General features: G+C 39.4%; 1 protein-coding gene across 1 annotated transcript in view; it reads left to right on the top strand.

The window, feature by feature from the left end:
* LOC103917245 (DBH-like monooxygenase protein 2) overlaps nt 1-13,049 on the top strand; it is a 39,351-nt gene extending 26,302 nt beyond the window's left edge. Inside the window, 1 exon segment of the mRNA XM_009324358.1 lies at nt 12,999-13,049. Within this exon segment, the coding sequence (XP_009322633.1) occupies nt 12,999-13,049 (51 nt within the window).
* Nucleotides 13,050-13,495: the final 446 nt, after the last annotated feature.

Here is a 13,495-nt window from a genome sequence, read left to right as displayed (position 1 = left end):
TTTTTAAATGGTGGGGCCCAGAACTGCACACAATACTCAAGGTGAGGCCGCACCAGCGCTGAATACAGCAGGATGATCACCTCTTCTGACCGGCTGGTTATGCTGTGTTTGATGCACCCCAGGATGCGGTTTGCCCTCTTGGCTGCCAGGGCACACTGCTGACTCATACAGACCCTGCTGTCAACCAGCAGATCAGGCTAGGTGATCGGGCTTCTCCTGGCAGATTACATCTGCCGTCAGCACAAAAATGAAATCTGGCTTTTTCAATTGGCAAATGCTGCCATGAGCTAAGATATTTCCTTTAACAATGATTCATAGCACATTGTCAACATAGCTACCACCTCCTGATCTGCGAAAGCATTAGGCATGCGGGAATTAAAAGCTTGGAAAGCCTAGGGCTTGTCTTGTTTAGACTAACCTATTCTAGCTGCTGCCTTTGCATATTAAGCACTCCTTGCCCTTCCCGAAACAGGCTGTACCAATCCCACTTTATGAATCCCCATTTGCCATCAGAAGGTGCCTACAGAGGGGAAGAACATGTTTCTGAGCTGCACAAAACCCACATTCCTCAGGACACAGCAAGTCAGCCTTGTTCTGGTTTAGAAGAGCTGAAGACACATGGCAGAGCCCCGAAGTGTGGTAGGGTCCTGTTTCAGCAGCATTGAGTACATTTCTCTATGGATCAGGGGCAAATGCATCATGCTTTCGGATGTCTGCTTTTGAGAGCACTGCCTTCTGGACTCCGCAGGGCTGGTCCCCGTGATGTGCAGTGGGTCCACCCTGAGAACTTCACTCTGCTTCCTGGGGCTGACTTCCGAATCTCTGGACTTTTCTTCTCCTTTCCATTTCATGTAATAAAGCTCGTCTTTTCAAAATAAAAGGCGGGGAGGGGACAGGGTGTCAAGATTTGGAAATTCAAAATACTACTAATGCTGGAAGTACTTCAAGGCTACAATCTTACATTTAACACACTACTATCAAAAGATCAATTAGAAGTAGGCTTCCCTTCTCACTATGAGTTTCTGTATTACAAAAGGGGCAAGAACTTCCTCCTGAAGATTAGAGATGGGAGGAAGCTATAAGTCGTCCTCAGTCTAGAGTACCATTTTAAAAAAAGCAGCGAGGGAAAAAAAGGAGAAGGGGGAGAAAGAATGTCAGAAAATCTCATTTATGCTGACTTGAACTGGACTGAATCAACCAGGCCCAGGCTACAGAAGGTCACTGATGTCCAAGGTAGGTCAATCGGTCTGCACTGAGCTTTCTTTGTATTCTTCAGCCTCCCTACCACACATATTGAAAGAGTGCCATGGAGCACAAAAGCCCCAAAGAGGACGAAGGAAATATGGGGGGGCAGAGCTGTGAAAAATGCACAGGTGGGGTGTCCACATAATTTTTTTACCAAAATAAAGGGGACTGTTACAAGGTCTACTTTCCATTTATTAAGGTGCAAATGTGAGGGGGAGTTTCTTGTGTGATATTGAGTAGTTTGTATCAATTTTGGTGATTATTCCACAGCTGAATGTCAATTGGTCCTGAACCAGGCATGTTCTCATGCAGCAGACTCTGATTCCTGCAGCAAACCGATCAGGAGATTGAGTGCCTAATATTTCTGTTCAAAGCAGTCTTGTGCGTAGCCTGTTTCTGCTTGCTGAGCATAGTAGGCATTGCTTCGGGGTTTTTTCCTCCTGGCGTTTTCTGTACAATTTACTTGTTTAATAAATCAAGCATAAAATGTTTCATGGACAGATTTATTTTGATTTAGTATAAATGAATTTGCAAAATTCTAACTTAAAATCCATCTTTCTTTAATGCACTAAGAATTATTACATAAACTTTTGCACTGGTTTTGCTACATCTCATACATAAAATTACATCCTAAAATAACAGACTTCATATGCTTTGTCTCTGTGTTTCACTTTCTTTTTTCTTTCCTTTCTTTTTAACCTTACTATCTCTTTGACAGAAGTAGTAGTTTCTATTTCTTGCCATCCTGTGCTTTTCTTTTGCATTAAGTATGATCCCTTGGCATCTATTTTCAGATGGCTGGAGTTTCTGATGCCCCAAGAAACAGTGTTTCTATCACCTCTTTCAACAGGTTACTTCATGGCTAAATTGATAGGCACGCACAATAGATGCCACTTGATTAAAAGTTCAATTTTCCTTACAATTTAATCCATGTACTCCTACCTAAAGCTTTTACACAGTTTTTATAGCATTTTTATGTTTCCTTACTTGTGCCTTTCTGGAAAACCCCTATCAACTCTTTTCTTCTATGTGTTCACTTAATTTATGCACAGTATTTCCCAATGATTGCGCATATCTTACAGAAAAGAGCGCAAACACTGGCTTCTGTCTTCTTTTCTTTTTCCTCCAGTTTGCTATTTTCTCTTTGATAGTGCATTCCCTGGATCAAATGCAGTGTTCACAAAGGAATGAAATTAATTCCATAAGCCAGAAGAATGCACTTAAACTCATAGAAGACATTAACTCTGTGTGGTGATAGAAACAAAGGGGCTCAGTGCTGTATATCAGGATGACTTTGAATTTTGTATAAAATTGCAACATCGTATTTCTTACTTTCTACCCCCTTTTTATGTGTCCTTGCCCTTCCTTCCTTCCCCACGTGCTTTCTGCCATGCTCATTTGTATTTATTATCTGCGGATGTTAGAATAGTTTTCACTTTTCGCACCGTCTTATCATTAACTAGTAGCCCCTTCAAATTTAGCATGATTTGCAGTTTTCAGGTTTGCTTCAATATTGTAGCCATTCTCACCACTCACATATGGACATGAATTGAATAAGACAATCAGGCAACCTTAGACTTTTTTCTCCACTTCTGTTTAGATTTAAAATGCATGTGCATGTGCCCATGTCTCCTCTGTTATTGTCTGCACTGAAGATAAATCAGATCTGTTTCTGCTTATAGCAAGTCCTCCAAGAGGTGAATGCAATGGAAAAAAATATTATCTGGGCATAGTTAAACACAGTCATATAAATCAGCTGCTGTCATGTGTTTAGCATGTCTCATCATTTCAGCCATTTTTGTTCTATTTAAATTGTTCCTCAGCTTTCTCTGTTCTCCGTTATTTTTGCCTGGTTTTAGGTTCTACATACGCAGAAGTGAAAGTGCAATCCCTAGACACAAATGCTGCAGCTAGCTACACATCATCTGGTGAGTTTTTAGCTGTTGGCTAGAATGATATGAATTTAAACAATGAGAGGAGAGGAGTCTGTTCCTTATTTTCTAGAAATGCAGTGATATAAAACTGTATGGGAGGCAGGAAGATACAGTTGTCTGCTTTATATAGCCAGAGCAGGGGGCAGTTGATGTGTTGAGTTATACACAACTAAACACTTGTTGGCTTCACTGGCATAGGAACACAAGGATATTTTGGGCCAGACCAAGAAACCATCTAGCCCAGCCTCCAGCGGGCTATAACAGTGGACATACGTGAACAGCTAGAGATGAATAAGAAGAGGGTAGACATATATGATACCTTCCTGTAATACTTTCTCATGCATGCATCTACTCAGGGACTTCCTGAGACAGATTTATTTCTATTTACGTACTCTCAGTGGATTTCTCTTCTACAAACTTGCCCAATCTCCTCTTGGTTCTATACACAGCCCTGATTTCTATAATATCCTTTGAAGAGGGGATCCACAGTTCTTTTTGACATCACACAAAGAACCAGCTGCATTTTTTTACTCTGAGCTGGCCTTCTATTAGCTTCAGCCGATGTTCCCTGAAAGAGACAGTAAGCAGCCAAACCCTATCCAAGGTCTCCATGACACTCAGGATTTTATATAACTCTGACATAGCCTCTTCTTTGTCATCTCTTTTCCATACTGCAGAATTCTAATCTACACCATCATTTACTGCTTCCTTTCTCTGAACATTTTCCTATATGCTTTTTGAAATAGGGGTAGTAGAACTGCATGCACCACTGAAGGTAGAGGTGAATCATGGATTTATAAAACTATGTGGCAGACAAAACATCCCTGATTTTTGTTCATTTCCCTTCTGAATAATTCCTAACGTGTGAGGTTGTAGAGTCTTCCTCCTAGGAGATATTCAAAACCTGACTGTGCATGGTCCTAGACAGCCTGCTCTAGCCAACGCCGTTTGAGCAGGGAAGATGGACTAGGTGATCTGAAAAGGTCACTTCCAACCTAAATGATTCTGTGACTGTGTGGTCAGGACAGCAGACCTGAAGTTCACAGATCTCCTCTAGAATTTTTTTATTTTTCATTTTTAATTCACATTAGGTCTGTTACCTTCTAGTCCCTGGGTGCAAAGATAGCTTTCAGAGTGGGATTACAAAATGGCACTAGGAATCCAGCTTTCTCACACCTAATGTCTCTTGAAATTTGTTACTATGTCAATTTTTTTATTTGGGCCATAGGTCTTCCAGTTCATGTGGCTCCTCACACAAGGAGCTGCCCTGAAATGGAAGATTACCCAGTTCTTACTCAGTCAATCCTGATACAAGCGATTAATTTAGCTTCTCTACTATGGCCTTATCTTCTGAATGCTTCCTGGATAGCCTACAATCCACTGGCCTACAGATCTCCAGCAACATACCTTCTCTTGATGTGTTTGAAGACACAATGTGTTGGAAACACATGTGCTCGAACACGTGTTTGAAGTCTTCTCCTTCTCAAGTTCTTTTCTGTCTAATTGTTTTTTCTTATATATAATCTTTGATCTCCCAGGGTTTGTGATACTTTCTATTTTCTTCTTTCTTCTTCATTTGATGTCTACAGCTTTGGAAAGTTAACAATCTGTTTCTAATAGCTATGTCACCTTCCTTTTACCTGTTCCCAGACCATTCTTAGTAAGTGCGTTGTATTGGCCATGTGTTGCCAGGGTACTATACTTCAATAATATATAGTCTGCCTGTATGGATTTAATTCTCTCTTAGCAGCCCTTTTTAGCTTCTTCTTAATAAGCTTCCTGTAGTTCCCCTCTTTCACCCATTGGCACTCTATTTTTCCTTATGTAGTCTAGTACTATGATGACTCTCTTCCTTTTAACCACTTCCCCATATACATAGCATATTGGGATGTTGTTCAGTTGCCTAACCACAGGTGTCCAGAGCCATCTGGGAAGCATCAGGACATTCGGTCTGGCTTCCATATGCAAATCTAGAAGGCCACAGATTCTTGGAGGTCCTGTGTAACATCTTCCAGGTCTGTGGAGTTATCTGATACCTGAGGGTATTGCAGGTGGCAGAAGCCACCCATTTTCAGGTACCTGACATCTGAGTATTTTAGTCTAGGGTGGGACATTCCAGGTCTTCCCATCTTTTTTTTCAGACTTCCAGTATATGTGTAGCAGCAGGTGTGCCATAGCTGTAGTTTGCTTCTTAACGCTTTATTTAAATGACAGACAGTTTTGCATTTTCTGCTTGACTGTTTCTACACCCTGATCTTTACTTTTCCTCATGACACCGTTTTTGAAGTCACACATAATGGTAATATCACCCTAAACTGCTCTTTAGCCCATGTCAGCTTCTCTTTCCTCATTTTAAGAGATACTTACAAACTTCAGCCCCTGCCAGTTTGCTCTTATTAATTTTAAAAGTTACTTAACACCTTCTAGATGTCACATCCAGCAGCTTGACTCCCTTATAGTTAAGATGAAATCTGTTCCTCCAGAGTGTTTGGACACACTGCACCAGATGTGTCCCAAATTCCTGAAGAATCAGAAATCTGGATCCTTACCCCATCTTCTCAGCCAGGTGCTAAAATGCTGTCTTTTCATTTCTCCCTCCAGTCCTGCATAGGGTACTGGGACCATTTCTGGAATTGACACCTTAGGATTCCTGGTCACCAACTTCCTTCCTACAAGCTTCCATTTTGCCACTAAAACTTCTCTCTGCCCTTCCCAGTCTTGTTGGTAACCACATGGACTAGTGTATCAGTAGGTAGCTTGCACCTATCAAATAGATTTGTTGATTAGTGCAATCAACATGTTTTCAGGGTGCAACCGTTTCCTGACCAAACCTCCTCAGGCAGAAAACTTGACAGCACAGAGTTCTTCTTGTGTGCCTTCTTCTTTCAAAGACTGATTTAAAATCAGTCTAGTTTAATACTATCCTAAGTATGACAGCTTCTTAGCATTTCAGTAATTCAAATAGCAATGCACAAGTAGGTGTGAAAATGAGGTTACCAGACAGAACAGACCAGATATTGACTGCAGTTAGGATGAAGATTCAGGATGGCTTCCTCATTTGTATAAAACTGTTTACTTTACAGAGCAGGGGTAAGAGCAGCAAAAACCTCAGTTTGGTTTTCAGATCCTAGTTGTCACACAGATACCATAAACTTCAAAGATAGCAGAAGGGGTAAGTAAATACTCTAGCAGATATGCGAAGCGGGAAGAGCTGGAAAGCTCTCCTTTACCTTTTAATTCAGTGTCTGATGAGTCCAGTCAGCCACTGAACTTATTATTTGTCCCCTCTTGGACCTGCTTGTGCTCTATAGCACCCGTCCAGTATCCACTAAGTTAGCAGACTAAAGAATATTGAAAGGATCCCCCTGAAGTAAATCCTGAACAAAAGTCCATAAACAACAGTCAGAACAGAAAGAGGATACAGTTCAACTCCCCTGAAAATTTTGCTTTGTTAGGGAGTATAACATGGCAGTACCTTTACCTGGTAGTTGATTGGGTTTTGCTTCCATAGGATTTTCAGAGGGCAGATAAGGACCCCAGTGAGCACTTAACTCGATTAGTATCAAGTGCAGCAGAATTTAACACAGTATTCCAGGCAAGGGCAGAAGGGTTCAGGTTGAATGTCCGTCATGGGGGGGGAAAAAAAAAAAAGTGTCCACAATGTATCTATCACAAGAAGAACAAACATCAGAGGGGACAGCACTGAAGGGCTTTGCCTAACTCAAAAGAGTTGTCCCATTGTCTCAAGCCTGAAAAGGGCATCTTTGAATGAAGACGAAGGGTTCCTTTCCCAGTCGTTCCCTAATCTTCATTTTTGCTGTCTATCTGTAGGTAAAAGCTTTTGCTCCAGAACACGTGTCGCTGTATTGGTTGCTGTGATAACCCTCCTACTGGTCTTAGCGGTGTGTCTGATACTCATGTGTAAGTAAGTCCTGCTAAAAATGTAATAACTGTAATTAATTTGTGACTCTCACCCACTGACTGACATCTAAGTCATGGCATCCAAAACCACTAAGAACAGAAGGCTAGTTTGAAGGCACAGTAGTAGTAGTTTTTAGCCAACCGTGGCTGTAAGAAGAAATCCATAAAAGAGTTGAGTGGTTTGAAAGCTTAAAATTCCAAAAGAAAAAAAAGCCAAAACCCAATTACAAAACCTGACAATGTTCAAACAATAAAGAATTTATTATACAAATATTTTGAAGAAACAAGTAAAGATTAGATAATACCTATAAGTAATATGATTGCAATCCATGAGAATATTTCAAGGAGATGATCTTGTATCATGTCATCAAGATGTCCATAACACCAAAAATCTTTAAATAACTATAAATAAAAGCTCATTTGAAAGAGGTAGCTAAACCACAACTTAAAGGAATTTGTTTGCACTTTACTCGAATAAAAGCCTAGTACTAGGTCTCTCTGCATATATATCACTGAGTTCATAACAATCTTTGAACTACATAAAAAGATATATATTTTTTTTTAGAAATAAAGCATTCTTACCTCCATTAGAAAAACCCCCAAATTTTAATAGAGCCATGTGGTACTTTCCTTTGAATATTTTCAAGGAATCATTTTAAGATTTCAGATGTGGTTGCTTGTTTCTTTTCATCCTTTGATAGCTGAGCAAGCTTAAGAGGTTTCCACAATCAATCACACTCAAGTCCCAGAGTTTGCCACCTACTCAGAGGTGCACATGGAGACACTCTTTGTGAAGACTTGCCAAATTTTTTGATCCATGGAACTTAAAAAATAAGGTTAGGGGAGGTAATTGTTTTTTCTTTTTTTGAGGTAAAGAGTAAAGGACAGATGTCTGATAGTGCTCTGACCTTTATAAAATGTAAAATACCACAGGAAGGGCAAAATTAAAAAACAAACAAACAAAACAACACAACGTAACAAGGTGAAACTACCAGCATTTAACAGAGCTTTAAATCAGGAGTTGAATGAGGGGACATTTAGACTTTGATTCAGGTCTGGCTTCAGTTAGTTACTTTGTTGGGTTCAGTACTGCCTCAGTGAACTGAAAAAATACTCCTAAGAAACTTGAGATCTAGATCAAACTTGAGAAACTAAATCAAATTAGTTTTTAATTTCAATAGCATACAGTTTTCACTTGTACTCCAAATGAAAACTGTTACCATTTTGACTGTTTTATTTCTAAGCTTTAATTTTATGAGAGTTTTCCGTATGGTTTTGTTTTGCCAAATATACTGTTGTTGACAAACAGCTTGTTTAAATGAACTAAACTGTCATCTCTTGATATTGCTCCATCATACAAGACCTCTGCAGGCCAGAAGGCATTTTCCATTTCTGTTCATGAAAATGGCAATAATTTTACTCAGTGGAACCTGACCAGAAATTTTTGTGATTTTTATAGTAGTGTCATATTATTTTCTTTTTTCTTGAGAGAAAATTTAATTGCTGGTAAGTAAAAAATTGGCCCTGCAGTTCATGAGCTGATCTTCAAGAACAGGCAGGTCTGACTTTGTTTCAAATGCTCCTTCACATGAATTAAATTTTGCTCTTTTCTGAAACCAGAAGCTGATATCCAGCCTCAAGATTTATGCATATAAATGCATATATGCATGAAAAACATACGATTTCCAACTGATTTTTCTGTTTTATTTTTCCCTGTTGCTCTAGGGATTCAGTAAAAGGCAAAAAAAGCCTTGACGTTCTCAATTAGCATATGACTAAAGCACCATAAAATTCACAGTGTTAAGTTGCTCCAATTAGAAAATAACACATTGTTGCTTTGTTAGGTTTCAGAGCCTCTGAACTGTTTTCAGTAATGCTGCTGTCTGAATCTGTCAGGCAGATTTCAGAGTTAAAGGTGACAATACTCCAGGAGAAAATCTTGACCCACCATTTATGATGTGTTGTAAATTGATTTCCATCCAGTAGGAGAACAAGTGGGTTGGTGTTCATTTTATAATGCATTCATTTCTAATTTTTCACAGAAATAAATGCTTTAAAATTATGTTTGTTAGGTAGTTTCAGTACCAGTATTTGGTACTATTATATATTAAGGACTTCAGTGTATCTTTACAAGTAATTCTGCAGGCTTCCATCCACAGGTTCAGGGTATATGTAAAACCCAGCTTCTTCATCTTCTAAAATGAAATGGTTCTTATATTTGTTCATATTATGTTTTTGATAACTTTTTCTGAAGAGTAAATTCTGTTTCCCCCTCTTCCAAACACGTGGTTGCTTCTCCAACTTCTCAATCCTCAGCTTTAACTTCATTATTTCCACCACGATTATCTGTTTTAATACTCCATAAAATATAATGCATACTTTATCATGTGTGTCTCTGTATACAGGTTTGGATGTAAGAACCTTTTTTTCAAATGTTCAGACATGCATCTTTCCTTGGTTGTTTTTTTTTAATAATGATATCTAAAACTCAACATCTCCTACACCAATATATTGGAAGTTAATCCCTAAAAGGAACAGGGCAAATCATACAATTTAGTTCCTGCAAAATTAGATTTTTATTGATCAACTCTGATCTTCGAATTATAAATGTAAAAACAGTATTATACATTGCCAGCATTTGGTTTTTAGGTGCTAAAGTGAAATGTTTTTCTCACAACTCCAAAAGTCTAGTTCTTGCTTGCTATCAGGAAACAAATGTAAATCAGTAGGACTTCCTAGGCAGTGTGTTTTTGAAGTCTATAGCGGTTTTTACAATTCATACTTCAGCAATGTGTAAAAGAGTAGTTTGACAACTGTTTTGCACTAGGAGATCCCAGCTCATTATGATCCCAGTAAAAAAAAGGCACTCAGACTCTGTAAGGTATTATTTAAAATGCTACTTATTAGAGGTAATGCTATAAAGAAAGAGAGGACAGTACAGAAAATCCTAGGTTCCTTCAGATGCTGGGAACCCTGAGCAAAATTACAGAACAGAGGAACTTGGTCCAGGTGCTCTGTTCTGTTTTCTGGGAAAGCAAGTATAATAATTTCCCAAAATAGTACTGTTAGTTCATACTTACTTCCTTTCAAGAGCCGATCAATCCTTTGTACTAAAATTGAGATTCATTTATGTCACTGCTCAGTTTGAAGTCTCTGCTGGTCCTTGAAATCCTTCTGGACAGATATGTGGGGAGAAGTGATATGTTGTATAAGACAAGCGTATATTTGTTAATTATTTCAATGTTGAGTATTCTACCGAATCATTTAATGCAGCAGTTGAGGGGATATTTCAGCCATTAGGGGTATTTGTAGTTGCCAGCCTTTTTATGACTGTCATAGGGCTAAAAGTTGCTTCATTTTGGCTATGAAGAACTCTCTGAGATGGAGTTGGTAGAAAAAATCCCCACACGTTAAAGGCTGGTCAGGTTGTTTCTCACAACAGGCAAAAGTGTGTCTAGTGAAAGGTATTCCCTTTCCTGAAAACCTTTGCCTTGTCAGTATTCTTTGTTTCTTGAGGAAATAATTAAGTTCTGCAGCATTCTCTGAAAACTGAATATCTATTGGAACAAGATACTCAATCAGGGCACAAATGTTCCTCAGGATTTTTGTCAATAAAAATTTGGCTACAGAGAATGTATTGGAAGAAGAGATGCTACATTTATGATAAAATAACCTATTTTTGCCAGAGGTGGGTACAAGGCAAAAATGGATTCTCTGTTACAGAGGCTCTCATCTCCCAAACCCAGTAGTTACTTCTTGGTCAGCATAGTTATGACAACATTTTGGTGGGCTGAACCCCTTCCCAAGGTATCATTCCTACTGCACTGTAAGGTCTTGCATCTGCAAGGATGCATAGGTACTAGGGAAGTGGCTCTACCCCAAGGAAAGTAAGAGCTCAGGATTGCCACCTTCCTTGTTGATTGTTGTAGTTTGGATGCATTGGGCTAGTAATCCATCCTTTCACTACCAGTTGTCAATGTCCAGAAGAGATTAGGTGTCACCTAATCTAACTGCCACTCCACTTCTTTTCCCTCATCTTATTTTTGAGCTTACTGCTTGTAAACTAAGTTCTTCCTTTAATATTATCATTTGCCTGTAGCATGAAGTCTGCAGAGATGTTAGTTCTTTCATGCTCCATGCTGTTCTGGTACAAGTTTCTTAGAACTTTCTTTAATTCAATCTTTGTCTCATTTTATATATTCTTTTTGAAAAGGAATTCATCGATTCTGGTTTCAAGTATAAGAATTCTACCCCTACAATTTTTAGTTTAATGTTTCTTTACTGTTATTATTCATCCCTCATTGTTCAACTCCAAATAACCTCAAAAATGCCTCCTTAAACTTTGTTATAGACAATTTAGTAACTCCCAGTCAGTTGAACTAATAATACTCATTCATGGCACCGGCAACTGTGTCTTTAAAGCTGAGGTTTCCAGAGCAGAGAAGCTGGGAGAATATCAAGATTTTCTTACTGCTACAGAGAGCCAGCTGGAACAACACAATCCTCCTTTAGCCTGTTAGCTGTGAGTGATCCCTGAACTCCAAACTTTCAACAAAATCTAAACTCTTGAGGGAGTTTCTAAAATGATAAAACCAAAGCCCTGAGAAGACATGAAAAATACACAAAAATCACATGAGCTTCTCCAGTAAACTAAGCATAAGTTTATTTCACCTGAGGCCTCAGCTACTTTCTTCACCCTCTCAAAACTCTTTTTTTCCTTTTTCTCTGTGATAAATTCATGCAGTCTAGCTAGTCATCACACAATAAAAATAAAATTGTAAGCCTCCCTCCATGGTGCCTTTTTCTGGGAATCAGAAGCCTCCTGTGGAGCACAAATCCCTCACAACCACTGTGTCAGAAGAAAGAGGAAAATCAAGGCTATTTCAGCCTGGGTATCTGCTTTAAAATCCAAAATGAACGCTGTTGTCGCATTTTGGTCTGGGGGAGCAACACTGTTAGACCAGCTTCCAGCTGGGGCACAGGTGTGCTCTGCCTGAATATCTCACCCCAGTTGTTTTGGGGTAGGAGCAGACGGTGACCACAGCTCCAAGCTGTGTGGGAGCACACTTAACCAAGAACAGATTGGCTTGAGCATCAACCTGTCAAAGACGGCTCTTATCTCTTATTGCTATAATTACGCATATACTATACACCACATTTACCTCTACTCTGAAAATGTGCGGAGCATTTTTTGTTAAGTTTCAGAGTTAGGCTCTTTGGAAATCTGCTCCATAGTATGGTACTACAGGTGGGGTTTTTTTCAATGGAGGAGCAAAAAGGTGAGGAGTAGGCATTCTGCGTGGGGTGATGGTGGGCGTCAAAGAGGTCCAGAACAGCTCTAACAGTGTATGGCAAAACGGTCAGCCATTCAGAGCAGAAATTGTATTTTTATTTCCAGACCATCCAACTGCAAGCAGCCCACTTGACTCGAGATCATTCTCCACCACCTATGAAGAAGCACTAGGTAGGTAATCCTCTGCCATTCAAAAGACAGTTTCCAGAAGCCTGTCAGGTTGCCTTCTAAGGGGGGGATATTACAGATTTTGTTCAGAAGAAAAAACAAAGAAACAAAAAGTCTGACATTTCAGGAATAAACAACCTTATACTGTACACTCATAGGATGAGCTCTCAAGGCCAGAGACATTTCACATTTTCATCTTCTTTAAAAGTAGTGCTTGGTCAGCACTGCATTACTGTTTCAGAAAGAAGAACAACTGATTTACTCCTCTCATGCTAGTGCAGAGGAGCCTGTGGCTAGGTGAATGGACATGAATGTAACAGTCCCTTTGGTATCACAGCACTGTAGTGAGCATTATGGATCAATGTGCGCGTACTGCTTTTCAAATACCCCTCCATTCTTAGCATTTTAACTAAGTGCAATTCCCTTTTTCTGTTTAGGAGCTGCTGGATAACCAACAAAATTATATCACGCAGTCCCTGTCTCCCTGAATCACATCACCCTTTCCAGGTCCCATTCTCTGTTCCTCCCAGTACCCCACCTGGCAATGGAAAGAAATGAAGAAATGTTCTTTCTTTGAGTAGCATCACTATTGCCATATTTTGCAGCAGACAAATAGGACTTTTGAAAACTGAAAGCTGCTTTTTGCCCTAACCATTTCTCTTTATCTCCTGAGCAAAGATTTAAAAGGGTGGATGATGTTATCTGTGATTCTACTTCTCTGACTCATGCCTAGTGACTCTTGGGCTGGTATTAGTTACACAGACTGGCAGAGATCCCTGGTGGTCTGGTGAAAATTATAAGCAGGACCGCACAGGTACTTTTCTGGCAGTAACTTACTTTCTTACATTTCTTTTGTAATGGGATCCTTTCGTTAGTGTGAACATGGATTTTTCCACACATGTTCTTCCCTCCTGCAGACTGCCCCCCTAGCTGG

Source organism: Pygoscelis adeliae, unplaced genomic scaffold, assembly GCF_000699105.1.
Source record: "Pygoscelis adeliae isolate BGI_AS28 unplaced genomic scaffold, ASM69910v1 Scaffold65, whole genome shotgun sequence".
NCBI lineage: Eukaryota > Metazoa > Chordata > Aves > Sphenisciformes > Spheniscidae > Pygoscelis > Pygoscelis adeliae.
Note: the sequence above shows the minus strand (reverse complement) of the source record. Positions and strands in the feature narration are given on the sequence as shown.